At 39.0% G+C, this 19,441-nt stretch overlaps 1 protein-coding gene across 3 annotated transcripts in view; it reads left to right on the top strand.

The window, feature by feature from the left end:
• RAI14 (retinoic acid induced 14) overlaps nucleotides 1–17,528 on the top strand; it is an 87,353-nt gene extending 69,825 nt beyond the window's left edge. Inside the window, exons 6-18 of one of the 3 annotated variants that reach the window (XM_050913049.1) lie at nucleotides 2,219–2,276; nucleotides 2,783–2,853; nucleotides 4,289–4,395; nucleotides 6,675–6,853; nucleotides 7,534–7,562; nucleotides 8,536–8,622; nucleotides 9,275–9,361; nucleotides 10,058–10,115; nucleotides 10,461–10,579; nucleotides 11,093–12,619; nucleotides 13,424–13,573; nucleotides 15,170–15,235; nucleotides 15,494–17,528. In XM_050913049.1, coding sequence (XP_050769006.1) covers nucleotides 2,219–2,276; nucleotides 2,783–2,853; nucleotides 4,289–4,395; nucleotides 6,675–6,853; nucleotides 7,534–7,562; nucleotides 8,536–8,622; nucleotides 9,275–9,361; nucleotides 10,058–10,115; nucleotides 10,461–10,579; nucleotides 11,093–12,619; nucleotides 13,424–13,573; nucleotides 15,170–15,235; nucleotides 15,494–15,571 — 2,616 coding nt within the window. In that variant the 3' untranslated portion in view covers nucleotides 15,572–17,528. Of the gene's footprint in view, nucleotides 1–2,218; nucleotides 2,277–2,782; nucleotides 2,854–4,288; nucleotides 4,396–6,674; nucleotides 6,854–7,533; nucleotides 7,563–8,535; nucleotides 8,623–9,274; nucleotides 9,362–10,054; nucleotides 10,116–10,460; nucleotides 10,580–11,092; nucleotides 12,620–13,423; nucleotides 13,574–15,169; nucleotides 15,236–15,493 lie in introns of all 3 variants that reach the window. The other 2 variants (XM_050913048.1, XM_050913050.1) reach the window with 2 other exon arrangements.
• Nucleotides 17,529–19,441: the final 1,913 nt, after the last annotated feature.

Here is a 19,441-nt window from a genome sequence, read left to right as displayed (position 1 = left end):
ACTGGAATGTTTTCTGTCTGTTGTTGACCATCAAAATGTCTGTCAAGTTTAAAGTCAAAGGGAGAAGAAACTAAAGTAGTTTAGATGCTAAAATATGGAAATACTCAAATAATCAGATGAGGTTAGAAAGGGAGTAGAAAGAATGGGGAAAAAAATAAAAAAACAAAAGTGAAGATGAAGAGAAGATTCTTGTGGTGTTGAGGCTGAAGATGTGCGTTAGTAAGCAAGGAGAGACGTTGTCCATCTCTGTTCCATTTGAGAAAGCCAGGTGAGTTTGGTGGAGGTGATCAGAGGAATGGGACAGATTTTTAGGAGTTTGGAGTTATCAGTAAGACTGTGGCTCAGACTACAGATGAAATAATGAATAATAACCCCGCTCAAGTGCAGTGGTACAGAAAGAGAATGGATCCCGTATCCCAACCTCTGAAATGCTTTTCCCTTGTTACCTCAGGGCTCTCCAATTGTCCTGTGACTGACCCCTGTCAATGTCTCTGACAATATTGAGTCCAATTTCACTGATTCCCACGTCCATACTCGTTGCAAGCTGACTCCCCTGTTCCTCCACACCTGGAAAGGGATCATCATTAACCACTGAGGCTCCCCTCTTCGGGATTTCATTGCGTCTACTGCTTCTAACATGAACCCATTTACAGCATAAACAGTGACATCAAGCTGTCAGTGATGGTATTGCATGCAGCAGCATGATCAACTCAGCAACTAGATGTATGTTTAATACCAAATATCTGCTGCCCATTCACTTACCAGCTACAACCACACAGTGCTTTTGTTGATATTCTGCTAATTTTATTACAATATGCAGATTTCTAAATATGATCATAAGTGCAAAACCATTGGTAATATTCTCCAATAATTCATCTCTTTGGATTTCTTTCTTGCTTCTGTGGACCAGGTTGGTGATATAAACTGCATGTGTGAGGAATGTCTAATCTTGACATGCTGGAGTTGAATTAAAACAGGCTAAATAATTATTTTACACAGGCAGAATCTTGAGGGTTTTGTTACAGAATGTGGTAATCTATGTGAACCTGTTTTCCTAGAAAATCGTAGAAGTGTTGGAGGCAGTGCTACATTTAAAAGTCAAAAGCTCTAATGTTTGTTTTTTTAGAAGCTCATTATTTCAGGGTCATATCTTCTGGTGTCCAAAGAAGCGTAATGAAGCTGGTGAAGGGTCTAGAGAACAAATCCTATGAGGAGTGGCTGAGGGAACTGGGGTTGTTTAGTCTGGAGAAAAGGAGGCTGAGGGGAGACCTTATTGCTCTCTACAACTACCTGAAAGGAGGTTGTAGCGAGGTGGGTGTCAGTCTCTTTTCCCAAGTAACAGGATGAGAGAAAATGGCCTCAAGTTGGACCAGGGGAGGTTTAGATTGGATATTAGGAAAAATTTCTTTGCTGAAAGTGTTATCAAGCATTGGAACAGGCTGCCCAGGGAAGTGGTTGAGTCACCATCCCTGGAGGTATTTAAAAGGCCTGTAGATGTGGCACTCAGGGACATGGTTTAGTGGTGGACTTGGCAGTGTTAGGTTTATGGTTGGACTTGATGATCTTGAAAGTCTTTTCCAACCGAAGTGATTCTATGATTCTCTTTCTTCACTGTAAACTAAAACTAAAATCTTCTGTACCAAAACAAGTCTTGATAAAGATTTGAAATTTAATTTTTTTTTTTTTAATTTATTACTTTGAAGTCTAGATTGATCAGTAGTAGCTGGTGGCTTATAATACCACAAAATATAACTGGATTGTTGATGCTTTAGTTTTTACAAATGCAAATGAATTTTGCAAATGCAAATTTATTGCCTTCGAGAGAAATAATGCAAGACTAATTGCCTTAGGATGTGGTTGCTTTAGCTCTTACTGTGATGTAAAAAAAATCGAAGGTTTTCTCAGGCAAGGGAGAGAGTTTCTTTCCTTTTTTACTTCCTGATTTAAATTGTTCCAAAACTATAACATTTTTTAGGGATGTCTCTCTCACCATGAATATTTCCTATGGCTTCAGTATGAGCTGGTACCAAGAAAGGAGAGACCATATTGGCAGAGAGGAAAGCTGTGTCTTTCTTCAGTATTCTTTTCTGGAGTAGTTCATAAAACGTTCCTCAAAGGTGTTCAGCACTCTGTCCTTAGCATCAAACATATGTTCTATGTTCTTGGTGTTTCTCTAATTGCTTTTTTCCCCCCTCCTTCTCCGTGTTGAACTGTGCAGAGTAAATGTCCAGCAGACAGCACTGACAATTCTGGGAAAACAGCTTTACATTATGCAGGTAACTCCTTTGTTGAAAGCTTGTACTATCTATTTTGTAGTGCTTGATATTCCTAGCTCTTCAGCCTGGTGGAGCTTTTTAGGTTCTGATTACATAAATCTAGTGACTCCACGTGATGGTTTACAAATTTCAGGTATTTTTTTAGATAAATACTGTGAATACTGAATTTCAGTTAATTACAGTTAAAAAGCTTAACTTGCACACTTGCAAGTGCAGAGCCACTGGAATACTTAAGATTAGGTTGATTTTGATTTCAGTCTTTAAAGATTGTATCTTCTCATACTAATTTGGACCATGAATATTGGTTGTATTTCTGCATACAACTTGCTGTTCATCCTTTTAGTCTTTCTCTCCTTCCTTCTTAAAACAGAGAAATACAGTTTAATTTGTTTTTCTTGGACTGTACTGTAATTCTGCAGTATTGCAAGTGGAAGTGCGGAACACAAATTTTGAAAATGGGGTTTAATGGACTTTCATGCTTGTCTTTTTTTTTTTTTTTTTTTTAGCTGCATGTGGTTGTCTTCAGGCAGTTCAACTTCTGTGTGAACACAAATGTCCAATTAACGTCAAAGATTTGGTACGTACCTCTTCTCCCATTGTGTGCTTCAGATACTTCAGACCTTTTACTACCCTTCACTCCAGCCAATCTCAGGTGCAGTTCAAAGCAATACAATGCTTATATTTCTTCTTGGATTTCTCTGGTGGAGGAAGTTCCTTTTGCAGCTTGCCATAGCAGAGGTGGGCAAGTACTTCACAAGCTAATACAGTAGTGGCAGGAAGTGCTGCTCATTAAATTGAGACATTGGTACAGGTAGCCAGAATCAATTCTGATATATTCAAAACATGATTAAAAGTCTTCCCGTTGACTCCAGTATGGAAAAGGCCTGTTATGTGGCCAAGTGCTGTGACATGCTCACAAAGCCCAACCAGAGTATGATAAGCCTGAGGGGAAGAAATATACTTGATGTAGTCTAAAGGCTCAGGGACATTACATTCACTATTATGAAATGTCTACAACCAACCAGGTCTATTTTTGGGAATGATGCAACTGCCTGATAGAAAACCCTCTGATGGTAAAGGGAGGAGACCTGACAGAAATGAGGCACAAAGGGAAAAAAAAAAAAGGCATAAAAATATTTAAACTTGTTTGTTCGTTTGTTTTTTACTTGGATCTATCTCCTCCTTATCTGGTCTTTCTAATAAAAAAAATCTGTCACAGAGGTTAGACCTAAAATTTCAGCAGATGCATTTTAAAGGCAGAAAAGGTTTGTTCAGTCTTAAGAGGAGAAGGCTGTAGGAGTATCTTAAAAATGTCCTCAGCTACATCATGGTTGATATAGGGAAGAGGGAGCCAGACTAACCTCAGAGGTGCATGACAAAATGATGACAAGCAATGGTCAGAATTTGGGCAGTGGACCTAATTGGGAAATTCCAGTTAGGTACTAGGAAAAAAATAATCTCACCATGAAGGTGGTCAAACACTGGAACTGGTATCCAGAGACGTCATGGTGTGTCTGCCTTCGGAGATGCTTAAAACTTGACTGGATGAGTCTCTGAGCAATGTACTGTAACTTGAAGTTTGCCTAGCTTTGGATTGAGAGCAAAGGGGGAGAAACCCCAGATGACTTCTAAAGGTGTCTTCCAACTAAGTTATTCTGTGGTTATATGAAATGTTGTATTTTTGCCTTGTACTTAGTTAAAATTACCATTTTTGTTGTGGAGCTACTTAAAGGTATTGTGTAGTTCCAAAATCATCATGTTATAGCATAAAGCAAACAGCAAAGGGAGTACAAACAGCAGAAAGCATTCCTACTCCTAATGCTTTGCATCCCCAGTGGTCAAGAAAGGAATTAAAGTAAACCCAGCTACATTTATGGTACACAAGAAAAATGTACTGATAGTGCCTCGTTTGTGCTATATAGAAGTAAAGGTCATAGCTGACCTTTAAATCTCAGAGTAATATTTGTAAGCGGATGAATTACTGTTCATAGTTTCTTTAAATGCATTCCTAGGATGGGAACATACCCCTGCTGCTTGCAGTACGAAATGGTCATATGGAAGTCTGCAAATACCTTCTGGATCATGGAGCAGACATCAACACCAGGGATAAAAGTGGAAGGTACAGCAGGTTAACATGTTAATTCTTCCCCAAGGCTGACTGTCAGATGAAGCTTTCTTCTCAAATCCTTCCCAAAATAGTTGTTGTTAGGTGAAATAATGCCTTCTGTACTAGACAGCATATCCTGATTGTTGAGAAGGCTTACAGAATTCTGCCTAAAGGGAAAGGTGAAACAGAAACTGTGCAACTATAAAACTAGATGTGCCTGTAAGATTCCCCTTGGGCTACCAGAGCAGTAAATCCCATTTTTAAATAATTCCTACAAGAATCTGATTGATAGCACTTACCCACACATCACTTTGTACATGTCCCAGTTTTAAATGCTGCTCTCTTCTTGGCATGAGTTAGTTTCTGCAGCTTAAATCTTAAAACTGTTACTTGGGAGCAACATCTGTGGAGGGTTCTTTTTTCTACCATAATGCAGGCACAGCAGCAAGAGAAAAATACAGTAAAACTATATGGTGGAGATGCTGTCTTCTTAAAAGGTGCCATTTAGAGATTTGTTGCATTAATAGATCAGAAAACTGTTTTTTGTAGTGAAAAATGCACTTGTTTTGATGACACTGATAAAGATCAAGAGTCTTTGAAAATTATGGACTGTTTTATAAACAGTTGGTTAAACTGTGAAGGTAAAGGAGGATGCTGAGAAGACTTTGCACTTACACCTGATAGCAATCTTGATTATTGTATGTGATACAATGCTCGTATTGTTCTTTGGCAGCACCTGGGACGATAAGACTGGGCCCTAACTTGTTTTTTATCAGTCCAAAGTTTATCAGCGCACTCTTTGTTTTCAGTTGTCTAAACAAAACCCCTTTGTTGTCTTGGTTGGTTTGAATGGCCTCATCGGTGCTTTGAACCTGAGGAGCTGCCCACTCTGGGACCTCTGCCTTTCCCTCACTGTCTTACTGTTTAATCAACAGACAGTGTTAAGAGTTTCTAGTTTAATTGGATGAAGGCATTTCTGTCATAGATAGGACAAACTTGCATTTTTGTATTTTCTTTTTTAAGAAAGTACTGTGTGTAGAAGCAAGAAAATGATATAACATGGAATATACCATTTTACTTCTTGCTTTCCTTCTGGTAGGAGAGTGACTTCTCTTGCATCTCATGTTCACAAAAGTGGTTAAGTTTTTACTGAAAAAGAAGAAGCCTTATTGGGAGAGGAAGGGGATAATCCTTGAAAGTGGCATCTCCAATTTCCTATCTTGTCCAAACTAAGTGAATTATTTTGGTAATATAAAACCATCCCTGTGACTCTGGAGGTGTTATCCAAGTTGCCACTCAGCACTACTTTTTAACACAGCACTGCAACAGCCATCACTTCTCCAGGGCTCACCTATTATGGGGAGTATGTTTAATTCATCAGTGAAACGATTGTCTTAACATCGAGCAAATATTATCACTGTAGTAACTTTTCAGTTTCATATCTGCACTGAGGACTATGTTTGCCAGTGAACCTGGCCAACCTATTAGGCATGTTTTTATGTTGAGAAGGTAGAATTATGCCCAAGCAGGAGAGCAATATTAGAGCATGCTTGAAAGGTGAGGTTTTCTGTGTGTTTGTAATTATTCTGTACATCTCTTATGACCCCTTCAAGTAATTGAGAAAAACAGATACAACCTGTTAGGAAAACACTCCTTCTGTATGCTACGCTTACTCTAGGATCTGGCACTGTCTAGCTGCCCTGTGTTGGAGAGGGATTGATTGTGCTCTAATGGACCTTTTTTTTTTTTTTTTTTTTTAAACTGGGAGTAGATCAGGATTTGAGGTCAAACCCATCTCTCAGTCTCACTGAAGAGCTTTGAGATTTGTCTTGCTTTTTCGTTGAAATCTGTTTGTCTTTTTTGTCTTAAAAGCAACATGTGAAGGAGAGCAGCAATGAAATAAATGCTTTCATATTGTACCACCACTTGCAGAGCTGTAATTGGAGTGTGGCAGTGAGATTTGATAGTCTGACTCTATCCTGCAGCCATTTCTATCTATGACTCTCCTCTTAGCCTCAGGAACCCATTTTTAGAAATGTTTGGAGACCTGTGCAAAACATGACGGGTCTTTGCAGAAGGTCCAGCTGGGGAGTATGGCGAAGAGGAGGAGGGGCAGGCAGGTGTTTGTAAGGAGAAACAACAGTTACATACATGTGTCAATGCAAATGTTGATAACATCTTGGACTTGACTGCACAATAACTGTCACATTTTTTTTCCTGAAAAATGAGCTGGTGCTTAAAGGGTATACTCTTGACACTTACTCTGTGTGTGTTTTGTTTGTTTTGTCCAGAACTGCTTTGATGATGGCTTGTGAAGCTGGTAGCCTTAACATGGTGGAAGCCTTCCTTAGGAAAGGTGCAGATGTCACTTTAGTAGACGTCTTTGGACAGGATGCCCTGCATTACTCCAAGCTCTCTGAGAATACAGGGATCCAGAATCTCCTATCATCGAAGTTGTCCCAGGATGTGGGTATGTAAGAGATGCTGATCTGTAGTTTGTCACTTCTTGAACTGGCTACATGTATGTTTAGCAATGAATAAATTTACTTCATAAGGTAGCCTGAAAAGTTTCAAAAGCCATCTTCAAGATGGTCTGGCTGAGGCTTCCCAAAAGCAGGAAAATGTGGTCTTTGCCATAGATGGTAATATTTAGCATGGGATAAAGCACTGAGCAGTGCAAAAAGAGGTGTTTTGGAGAAAGAAAAGGTAAGCTGATGTAGCAGCATCGTGAAGTCTTACATACAATTTGGCATAGATCCTTTTTTATTACGTGAAAAAGTTGAAGATGTAGCTCCTCAGTACAGGGGCTGGAGAAGGAACTAATGCAGGCAGAGTGTTTTATGATCAAACTAAGACAGATTTCTAAAGTAGGAAGCTAATGTGCAAGAATGGTGCAAGACAGTACTAGAATAAGAATTGTCACAATCCTTCAAATTTTATCTCAATATGAAATGCAAAAAGCAGCAGAGAAAGGATGTCGTTCAAATGGAATTTGGAAATTAAAGTATATTTCTCAAATGTCAGACAGGAATTCAAAAACCAAATTAAGTATTTACGGTGTGGGAAGTAGAACTGAGAGATGGATTAGGAATGGCAGATAACTCTTTCTTTGATAGCTGTTCTTAATTCCACTTCTTTTCTGCTTCACAGATACAAAGTCACCGACAAAAGCAAAGCAGGTATTTGTCCTTTTGGTTTTAAAAATACTCAGGCTATGGAGACTTGTAACTTAAGAAAAAACAGTAATTGACATGACTAGAAGCACTAGTAAATGTTGCTGTGAGATGCGCTGCCATTGACTGCTCTGTAGTGTGAAAGGTTTTTGTTGCGTGTTTAAGAAACGTGTTTCAGAAACATCGCTTTTAGACTTAGCTTCTCTCTGTAACAGCAGCCAGCAGCCTCAGTGAGAAAAGGAAGGGAGGTCGTGTGTGTATGTGCACGTGTGCCAGGAAGATAGGCCACTTTTCTCATGTGTAATGCAGGACCTTGGCTTTTGGACTCGCTATCTCTTTAAACTGTGGAGAAGATGATCTAGAAAAGTTCTGTTTCCAAAACATATAACTGAAGGTTATCCTTGTTTACATCTTCCTGGACACCCTGACCTGTGGGAATCCCAGCAGATTTAGGCCATTAAATTAGTTTCTTACATTTTTTATTTAGTATCATATCTTGGAGTGCAAGTAGACCTTGTAGACCTGCTGGTGGCTGGGAAGTGGACGAGGGTGCAATGCATTGGTTCATTCCTTCTCTGAGTGGAGAGGTGGGTTTTTCAGCAAGCTCAGGCAGAAGTTGGTGGAGAGGAAAGATGGTAGCCGTTAAGAATGGTATGACTGGACTATGTATGAATGGAAGTATTTAAGATCACTAGTGCTAAATCTATTGTCAGCTTCTGCTTTTTCACTAAATCTTGTTTGTTTTCACTGAAGCATGGATTACAAGGGGGCAGATTCTTATTGTCAGGCATGTTTAATATCTTTGTGTTAGTAGAGGTGTAGTCTTTACATAGAAAAAAAAATAAAGCACTGCATGAGCTGCTAAAGTTGATATTAATGTGGGATTTTTATTTATTTATCTTTTTTTTATAAAACAACTTGCTCGGACTTTACTAACCAAACTAACAAACCTACCTTTTCTGGCTGGTGAAACTTTCAGCATGATCAAGGCTCTAAATTAAGTTCAGAAAGAAGTGGAACTCCAAAAAAACGCAAAGCCCCACCTCCTCCTATCAGTCCTATTCAGGTAAAGAAAAGACCAATTTTGAGCTGCTTTTAGGGGGTGAAAAGCATTTTGAACATTATGTGAATGATGTGGGCTGGATTTGCTCTGTCACTGTTATTTTAGATGCCTGTCTTACCATCAGTGCTTTTCCTGACATTAGGATGACACCATGAAAGCACATGTTGGTTAAGTTAACGAAGCAAAATTGCTTGAAATACAGCACAGTCTAAGATACAACTGTACCAATTTTACTGTGCAATTGCTTCTTCCATCTAAAGTTGAATGTCTCCTGGTTTTGCCGACTTCTATAAGTAAATAATCATGTATATTTTAGTTATACATATATATGTACACATTATTATATGCATATATACATGTGAAAGTAAAATACTTAACTAGATTTATATAGTATCAAAACGCAGTTTAACAGTTAGGTTTAACGTTAAACTGGAATGTTGCCTGTATAACACCTACACTGCATATGTAATACTGACTCAGAAGAGCACTGAATAATTAGATCTGCTCTTTGAAACTAACCTAGAGTTGTGACTTGTGTTAGTGCAGGGAAAAGTACTCTCTAATGTATGTGTGTATTTATATATGGGCACATGTTAGAGAGGTAGTTATATGTACACATACGTATACATATCTATTTATATAAAATCTTTTACAGCTTAGTGATTTGTCCTCTCCCTACTCATCAACTTCAACTCCCATGACTGGAAAAGGACAGGCTTTCTTTGCTGATCAAGTGTGCAAGGTATTAGTTTTCTGTTCTTACGAAGCTTAGGGAAGGAAAGTATAGTGTCTTAATAATCTGTTTTGCTGACTGCAGAGTCTACTGTGAATTAATTAGCTGAGTTTTAGGAACAAAAAGGAATCCAAATCTATTTCAATGTGATTTATAAAGCAAGTGTGGATTACTTCAATGTTTACTGAATATGTAAATAGAATTAGTCATGAATTAGTATTTAGGAATATGGTTATGAAAGTAAGTATTAATGCTGTGAGGTAGTTATCGTTACCTAATACCAGCAAAGTGCATGGCATTGTGCAATGCAAAAAGTAGAGACCCTTTCACCAAAGACATCAGGGAAATGGTTGAGTGTGTTCTGTCTGATCTTTACCTTACAGTATTGAAGATTTTTTTTTTTTAATACATGACAATATATTGCTATTATTTATCACAGGGGATGCAGCATTCCAAACTATCTATGAGATAGTTGCCCATATTTCATTAGTATTTAATGAGAATTGGGCAATGGAACTTGAATGGCTTTAGCAGATTTTGAAATACTGGCCACACACTACAATTAAACAAGATCCCAGAAATAAAAGAAACCCACTTTGCCAGGCTTTATCCAGCAAAATGTATACTGTCTATACTTTTCTTTGGTGAACGGTCCAACTTTACATCTGCTTTCTGTGAAAGCGTTTTCTTTTGGTGTCTCAGCAGGAAGAATTCAACTCCTTGCATCGAGATAATAAAGACAGACTGAGCAACAGCACAACAGGTATACAATAACACTTAATCCTTATTGTCATATTTGGTTGGGTGTTATAAGTGGTGTGAAATGTTGAAATCTGGTCAGAAATCCTCTGTGCTTTTCCACTTAGAACGTGAGAGACAGTACGTGTTGGGAGTAATGTTTTGTAATTTCACTAGCAGCTCCCCACCAAAACCTCCTGCTTCTATTGGGTGATCTAACACGTTTTTGGGGAAAGAGTTTCTAGGAACAGTTTGCTTGCTCACTGCACTTAGTGGTCATGGGAACAAACTGTTTAATATGAAAGGTTAGAATAACTAGTTAGCATTTCAGCTTTTTGAAAGCTTTTGAATCTTTGTTTTTTCTCCAAAGGTGCTGATAGTTTATTGGATGTGAGTTCTGAAGCTGACCAGCAAGATCTACTTCTGTTGATGCAAGCAAAAATTGCTTCTTTGACATTGCACAATAAGGAGCTGCAGGACAAATTACAGGTGGCATTTTTTTGTCCTGTTCTAGTGCTCTCTTAATCTGCTAGCAGAACAAAGAGCTGCTTACCGTTTTAAAGAGGTGTACTGCGAAGATAATTTAACGAGCTTGTTGGTGGCAAGATCATGGAAACACCCTGCTCCAAAGGATTAAATCGGTGTTTTGATCTTCTCACTTTTCCCATAAATTACTGAATAGCTTTGTTTATTATGATAACCACATTCTAAAAGATGTTGTTAACACTTGTGTTAGCAGAATTTTAATTTGCATAGCTTTGATTATTAGCTTATGGAGATCAGCCCAGACTTTCAGAGGAGCTTGGCACTTACTGCCTTCTCTTGCTGTAGATGACTAAATGGGAGCAGCTGGGTTTTGAATTTTTCTAAAACTTTCTTCCATGGGGCTTTAATTGTCGGTCTCCGTAGGATGTGGCAAGATTTCCTTGCTTACTCTGTTCTGAAAAATATAGTCATGTACTTGTTTTTATTGTGCAATTGTTCGGGTTTCTTTTTGCACAGGAAAGAACACCTAAAGAAGTGGATTCAGCCATAGAATCTTATCATTCAACCCAAACAGAGTTTGAGCAAACAGCAGATAGACAAAATGAGTTCTTGGCTCAGGAGCTGAAGTCTACATTAAATGCCACCCAAATTCAAGAAAAGTTGACAAGTCCCAGTGAAGTAAAAACGAAGTACCTCCAGGAAGACTTAAAGGATGTGCAGAGGAAATCAGAGAGTTCTGAAGCCAAAAGAAAGCACATAGAATCTCAGGTCCAGTCTAGAGTCCCAGAAACAGAGCATTTAAATAGCACAGACATTTCAGAAAATGGTTCTGATCTTAACCTGAAGTTCCAAGAAACTCAAAACAGGTATGAGGAAGCTGTGAAGGAGGTTTTGAATGTACAAAGGCAAATGAAGCTGGGTCTTGTGTCCTCTGAAAGCGAAGAAACCAGTTGTGATCTGAGTAGGTTGAAGGTTACATGTGGAGAAGTTGAAATGCTGAAGCAAGAATTGAAGAGAGCGTTGGAGGAAAGTGAAAGACAAAAAGAGAAAGTGAGAGAGCTACAGAAAAAGTTTGAAGAAAGTGAGCAGTATGTGGCAAGCAAATTGTCTGTGGAAGAGTGTGAGGAAATGAAGAATTCTTATTGTTCAGTTATTGATAACATTAATCAAGAGAAAGCATTGTTGATTGAGAGGTACAAAGAAGGGCAAGAGGAAATCAAAAGGCTACAGGACAAGCTGACAAATCAGACACAGTTGGAATCTAGTGCTGAAGCTGGAGAAATGAAAGATGCGATGCACAGAATGATAGACGAGCTCAACAGACAACTTAGTGAATTGTCTGAGTTGTACAAAGAAGCACAAACAGAGCTTGAAGACTACAGGAAGAGAAAAACTCTAGATGATACAGCTTTGGACTACATTCCTAGAGATGAACATGAGAAACTGATGCAGGTAACAAATGCTTTGAAATACAAAGCAGAGAATGAGTTATCAGAAATGAAATCCCAGTACACAAAAGTATTAGATGAAGCAGAAGAACTAAAGCAACTGTTAGACACTCAGAAACAAAACACTTTGCCAATTACTGAACACCGTCAGGTGATGAATGCACTCAGAAATACTGTAAAGGAAATGGAGGAAGAAATAAATGATCTCAAAGGACTGCTTACCAACAAGGAAAGCGAAGTAAGAAACTTACAGAAGGAATTACTGGAAGAAAAAGCTGCAATTAATGAAGCAATGGTACCCAAGGCTACATATGAAAAGCTGCAGTCATCACTGGAGGGTGAAGTTAGTATTTTGTCATCCAAACTGAAGGATGTAATCCAAGAGAAGGAAAATGTGTCCTTAGATGCTATGCAACTGAGAAATGAAGTTTTACACTTGAAAGAAGAGAAGGAAGGTATGCAGACTCTGCTTGAAGCAAAGGAACGGGAGGTGACTGGTCTTCACCAAAAGTACCATCAAGCTCAAGAAGATCTTCTTGAAATGAAAAGATATTCTGAAAGCTCATCAAAACTAGAAGAGGATAAAGATAAAAAGGTTAGTGATTCACTACAGTGGAGGGGTAGTACATGAATTCAGACTGCAACACATGTTGGATGGTGCATGGGTGACTTAATAGATGATGTTGTATCAAGTGTCACAGAGTGAAATAACTTTGAGTGCATTTGCCCATCTAAAAGTTCAGATATCAAAATCAAAGAAGTTTTCAGTATGTTTAACTTTACAGCTGGTTTCCCTCCCCTGTGGAGATATGCATGATCTTTCAATTTACCTGTTTTAAGTTCTGTTTAGGTTGAGTTCACACTATTCAGGCAACTGAAGTCAAAGAAGTGGGATTTACAGCAGGAGGAGATTCCAGAGGAGACAAGAAAGCAAAAGATCAGAAAGGAGCAAAAATTCACTATTCTGATTTTACTATATCATCTCAACCTTAGCATGACTTGACTATTTTTTTCTCTGCAGCTACCATATCTGTCACTACAAATTTCTTTATTAAAAGCTATGTATTTTGCTAGCTGTGAATAGCTGGCCTATGTTTGGTATGTTTCTGTCTTGTGTTCAGCAGCAGTATTTGTAAAGGTGGTAAATACAATCCTTGTTTGTAAATACTGCTGGCTTTCAGAACAAGGAATGCATTTTGAATTGACTGGGCTAGGAGGGGGGATAGAGAAGCATTGTAACCCTTTGCTTACATGATGTCTCTGTTTGTCCATTGAGTTTATTTACATCTTGTTTTTCGCCTTTTCTTAAATTTAAGGCACAAATAACCCCAAGATGAGACCCACAAGAATACAGTATGCCTTGCAGCTTTTCATGAAAACCTATTTTTTGCCTCCCTAGATCAATGAAATGTCCAAGGAAGTTAGCAAATTAAAAGAAGCATTGAACAGCCTTTCTCAGCTTTCCTACTCGACCAGTGCCCCCAAAAGACAAAGCCAGCAGCTGGAGGTGTTACAACAACAAGTGAAGCAGTTGCAAAACCAACTGACTGTAAGTGTGATAATTTGTAAACCCACCATTATTCCCAGTTCTCCGAAGATATGCGTGCCATTCTTCACTCTGCCTTATTTGAAATGGAGCACAGTTAATGAGTACAAGGAAAGGAATTTTCATCCAGAAACTCTGTAATTTCTCTGTTTCTCTGAAACATTTAGGAATCTGCAAGTCACAAATGGCTCTTTAGAAAGAGCCCAACTAAAGAAAGCTGTTTTCCCCAATGTATTTCCTCAGATCAATAGTGGAGCAAAGTTCCTGTACTTGTAGTGGAATGTAGTGACCAGACCTGCTGCTGAGGCCCTGATTTGTGAAAAATATGGCCAGTGTGCAGTGGATTTGTGTGTTTTCTCAAAAACATTCATCAGCTGACGTCTTTTTGGTTTTTTAAGCTAAAATAAGTTTGACTTTCTGGAAGGAAGTAGTCACTGAAGGCATGAAGTTTCAAATCAAGCAAATCCATCTGTTTAAAGGGAGCACAGTTTATTCTCTGAAATTCTGGACTGCTTAGAGGGGGTTTTTTTTATTGTATTTGTTTGTGCATGAAAGGTCCAGTCTTCTAAGCTGAGTTGAGTCGTAACTGCTGTTTCCAAGAGCATGCCTGTCCAAAGGAGCACTTTAATTCACTGCTGAGGGTGAAAAAAAAGTACTGCCCACCAGAGGCCTTTGTTGAGAGCTCTGGAGTAACTCTGAAAGGAGAATTCCCAGCCTGACATGCTAAATGGCTTACCTGGTGTCTGCTTTCCTACCTTCCCCAGGAGACAGAAAGAAGAGTCAATATGCATATGGGCCAGAAAAATTCCCTTGCAGTGGGGAGAAATAAGTAGGCAGACAGTTAAACACTGCATCCTGTCAGTGTAAAGGCCCAGACTGTTTCTTATCCCAGTCCACCAAGTCCGAAAGGACCTTTCATCTCCCACTGCTTAAGGACTGGCAAAGTAGCATAATGGGCAAAGATACGCAACACATTAGGAACGTGGGTAGGATTTAAAACAGGACAGAAGCATTCTTTCCTTCTTGTAGGCTAGCTTTCCTAACAGCTTCACATTTATTTGGAAAGATGGCTCCTGGGATGTGGTTGTCTGTGATCATGAAAAGGAGGTTGGCTTTCCTTGTTTGAATATATAGTAATTAACTGAGGATTTCATGGGTTAAGACCTTTGTAAGCACCTCCTCTTCCCAGGGAAGGCATTAGCTGACAGATGGGTCGCTGACTTCAGGGAAGAGCTCGGTTGCAGCTGGGGGTTGATTTGTCAGAATATTGTTGGCTTTTCTCAATTCTGGTTGCTGATAAGCTCAGAAGTAGAGTATGTATGTGCTCATTCCACATCTTTGCAGCTCAGCGCTTCTTACAACTGATATCATCTCACCAGCTTTTTTACTGGGATGGGTAGAATTACAGTGTTTCTGTGGACCACACTTCCGAGCAAATTATGTTTTGGATGGCTAGTGGCAGAGTACTGTCTGAGCTGGTTTTCCATGCATGCTTAAGCCTATGGTTTGTAATTCCCCAGAGCTCTCTAAATCTAGTTGGGGAGTTCTGAATTCAGCAGTTCTGAATGCTCTGTGACTTTCTGCTTAACTATTTTCCAGGAAACAAAGAAACAACATCAGGAAATTGTCTCAGTTTACAGGATGCATCTTCTCTATGCTGTGCAGGTATGGTTGCATATTGTCAGTTACACAGTGTTGGTATTTTAATGAAAGATCTTTCTTCTGCAGATCTAGTAAGACCTTTGCATGTTTTAGCTAAGACAGCCTACCCAAAAGGTATGACTGTTTAAGCACAAATTTAACACTGCTTCCTTTTGGGAAATGGATCTAATTACTATACCTCAAAAATAGTTTGTAAATCTTCTTAAAGAGTAGAGAGATGCTTGAATTCAATCATCTTTTCTTCTTTCTCCCCTTGTCTAGGGTCAAATGGATGAAGATGTCCAGAAAGTGCTTAAACAGATTTTATCGATGTGTAAAAGCCAATCACAGAAAAAGTAAACAAAAAAGCCAAGGAAAACTCCCCATTTTTATTAATCCTGTTATGGGTGTTTATCTAGATTTGCCTTAACATAAGATTTTAAATTGGCAATTTGCTGCTTTTGTGTTATTGTGCTGTTTGTGAGGGGGATTTGTCTGTCTGTCTCTACCACTTCCCATGTGTGTGCATTTGTGTGTGCAGTAACTAAACACACACCTGCTTTTCCTATCCAAAATGCAAGTATGTTCTTCAGACTTTTTACTTAGACCACTCCATGTCATGTTTACCCTGAAAGTACTTTCTAGCTTCCCCCAACAGAGGGAGGTTAATCTAGAGGAAAGCACTCGTGTTGCCTGGGTAGAGGTGAAATTCTCCATAAGGTCTTCTGTACTGTTTATAAACTGCATCTTGTTACCGGGGAGTGACTTAGTTACTTGATGTTGTAGCACTCAGATTCCTGACATTTTGCCATATGCAGTCTTTGGCAGAGCAGAAGTGAGCCTTGCAGCAGTGAGCAGAAGTAGATATTTACGCTAAGCCAGAACATCAAACAGCTACACTTCTAAGTATAACATTATTTAAGATTAACACACCATAAGGTAGCTGTCGCAACCCATCCAATGCACTGAGTACACAAAAATCATACCATGCTTCATAGTATCCTTGAACTGCCTGGTAGTGGAATGAAACTATTTCAAAAGGTAAAATCATTAGTTTATTGAAGTTCTGTACAAAGCAGTACAGAAATGTCTGTATAAACAACCCTTTATGATAGGTTTAGCTATCTATGCAAGTGTTGGCCATGAAGCTCAGGAACAAAACCAGAACATATACTTTAGACAAGGGATTCTAGTGAACACAGGATGTTTACAGTGAATGTCAATGCCTCATACTTCCTAACCTCACTTTTGTAAAGATCTTCTCTTCCGTATATTTTTATTGGCCCTCTAATGAATTTTTTTGTAACTAAACCATTTTTTTCTACATAATGTTTGCATTAAGCTTATTAACAAATATTTTTAGGTAATCATGTTTTAGAGAGTTTCTTTTTATACCCCCAAGTATTCAGTAATAGTGAAGCATAGTGAAGTGTTTTCAGTTTGTAAAAGATCTGTACAGAATAATAGACCTGTTTGTCAGTGTGGTCCAGAGCAGTGAAGTATAAAATGCAATCCAGCCTGCTGTTTCAAAAAATGCAGAAACGGTAGGTAGAGAACAGCAAAATGTGTCAAAAATTTCTACATGTTGTTTCTAGAGGCTAGGGGCATCAGTAAAGCCTTTATCAGCACTTTTGAATTTAAAAGTCAGATAAAAATGCCCGATGTGGTATAGTATGAAACTGTGCAAAAAGGTTTCTAAGCACACACTGCACTCGAGGGTACAACCATTCTAACTAGCCTGTAGCTTCACTATGGTATTTTTTTTTTATTCCTGTTAGTGGATATGTCTCTAATAGAGAAATCTTCCAAAGCTATATAATCTATGAAGTTTATATAGAGTCATAATATGACAAGAGTCAGCAGTGCCTCAGGCTGACTGGACTCATAGTGCACTTATATCAGATAATTCCTAACCCTGGCAAAACTAAAATGGATTTTAAAAGCAAAAAGAAAAATCACACCTTTGTATCAGTTAGACCTCGGTGTTACTTTTCTTGGGTGGTTTAACTAATGCCTGTTAATTTTGAACAGTATTTTATAGTTAGATGGTTTTGAAAATGCTCCAAAGAAATGTGAAAAGAACTTTGCTGCAGCACTTCAAAATGAACAACAAGATTTTAAGCATGCTAATGCTGCAAAGTATAAAACTTGATGAACCATTTTGTAGGTTGCCTGATGGATTTAGTCTTCTACTTTGTTTTGGTTTGTATATTTATTACAATTATCTTTGTGGAATATTGAAAATTATATACTACAGCATAGCAGGTTTCTTTATATGTAATTTACAAGAAGTTTCCTTATGCAGCAAATAAACTATTTCCAATTTTTTCATCTTTGTTCTTTTTGTGCCTTCATTTACCTTTTCTGTTGAGGGCAATCTTACTACACTGTTTAAACGTAGTGCAGATATGTTCTACATCTCGTGTTTAGATAGCTGTCAGATGTGCCAGGTTTTCCTCCCTGAGGTTGCAACTTGGTTATTAACTTTCTTGATCTGTCAGGTAGAATAGAATCCACTTTGCAGATTATGCCTTCTATCTGATTGATAAGTTCAGAGCCATTTCTCATGTGGACATCCTGCTAGAGATAATACAGGTTTCCCATTCACCACTGGATGCATTCCAATTAAGTTTAAAAGTACCTTAGAGCAATAGCACAGATTGGTGAGGTCCCACAATTTTTCAGAACTGCAGTTCTCTATCACTTAGCACTTCATGCACAGAACTACAGTGAAAGTATATATATATGTATATGCATATATGGATATGTATACTTCTCTTTAAACTTAGCAATAGTTACACAGTCAGCCCCATTGCCTTTTATCATCTCTCCCTCTACTGAGTTTTATTTGAGAAACTAGTTTTTCAGTAACTTATTTGCTAGTAATATCTTCCTGTCTGAGGGCAGAACACACAAATGGCAGGAATTGCACATCTTTTGGTTGCATCCTGGGGGTCAAGTAGCTCTTTAGCGCCTTGTAGAAAATTTCTGTAAGCTACTCAGTACTGGGTTTCCTTTGAAGAAGGCTGCTGACAAACTGGTGTGCAGAATCTGTTCATGGTGAGATCACCTGGCAGGGAAGACCACAGCTGCTTTGGTGGCTCTTGTTCCATCACAAGCAATGGGCCTGCCACCTAGTATCTCCCGTCTGAATTGCCATTTGTTTTCCTTGTGGATGGCCAGATGCCAGCTCTGTTGCATAACAGATTTTTTTTTTTTTTTTTTTTAGGGGCAGACCTGTGGCAGTCCTGCATTTTGCCTTCAAAGTTGATTGTTGCCACATTCAAGTAGAAGTGCTTCCCGAGCATCACTGGTCTGGTGGTTATTTATTTCTGGCCTCCTGCATGGGCAGTCATGACAGCATGGGTGGTCTTCTGGGCAGCATTTTTATAGCTGATTTCTTCCCCCCTCCCCCCTAAGCATATGAGTACTGGGGATGAACAATCTTCTTATCAAACTCGCAGACTGCAGTTCACACACAACAGAGATAATTTGGTCAGACTGCTCAGCTTGAGTGTACTGGCTGTTCTCACCCATCCCATGCCCTGTCACAGTAGAGAATAGTGACAAATGGTGGTAGCAGACTTAAGAGGACTGCAAGTGGGTTGAAATTTGGGAGGAGACGTCTGTTTAGATCTGCATTAAGATCACCTCTTTATTTTTATTTTTTTCTCTCTTGCTGGAGAAGGGAAGTGCAAGTCCCTGTAAGCAGTTGTTGCCCTCGTTATTTGGCATCTGGCTGTCACAGGCTCCCTCTTTTGCCAACCCAGGTGGGCATGAGAAGATGATGGAGAGTGAAGTGATTCAGGAGATTTCAGCAGCAATCAGGCAAGAACTTCTTGGAGCGTGCCATGTCTCCTTGAGGGACAGATCTTTTGGCTCCAGCAACATGTAGTGGCACATAGCCCATACTTGAGCTCAAGGGTGGTTGACCGTCTTAGATGAGCCTGACTACCTGGGCATGCTCCACACCAGCAGGACAGCAGCATCCTCTTGTTCCTTTCCTCATCAAAGTGTGTGCATGCTCCCACTGTGGCCTGTGGCTATTTCCTGCTCACAGATCCCTTATGCAGAAAAAGGAAAGTGGTCATTGGTCCCCCTGTACCTGGTTTTGGTACGTTTTGGGTTCTTTCTGCACAGTCCTACTTCTGGAGAACTGAGCGCATCAGTAAGTGTCATTCCCCTGAGGCTGGCTTTTCAGAGGAACAGGAGATTGAGAGTAAAAGAAAC

Source organism: Gymnogyps californianus, chromosome Z (genome assembly GCF_018139145.2).
Source record: "Gymnogyps californianus isolate 813 chromosome Z, ASM1813914v2, whole genome shotgun sequence".
NCBI classification, from domain to species: domain Eukaryota; kingdom Metazoa; phylum Chordata; class Aves; order Accipitriformes; family Cathartidae; genus Gymnogyps; species Gymnogyps californianus.
This window is presented reverse-complemented; position numbering and strand designations above follow the sequence as displayed.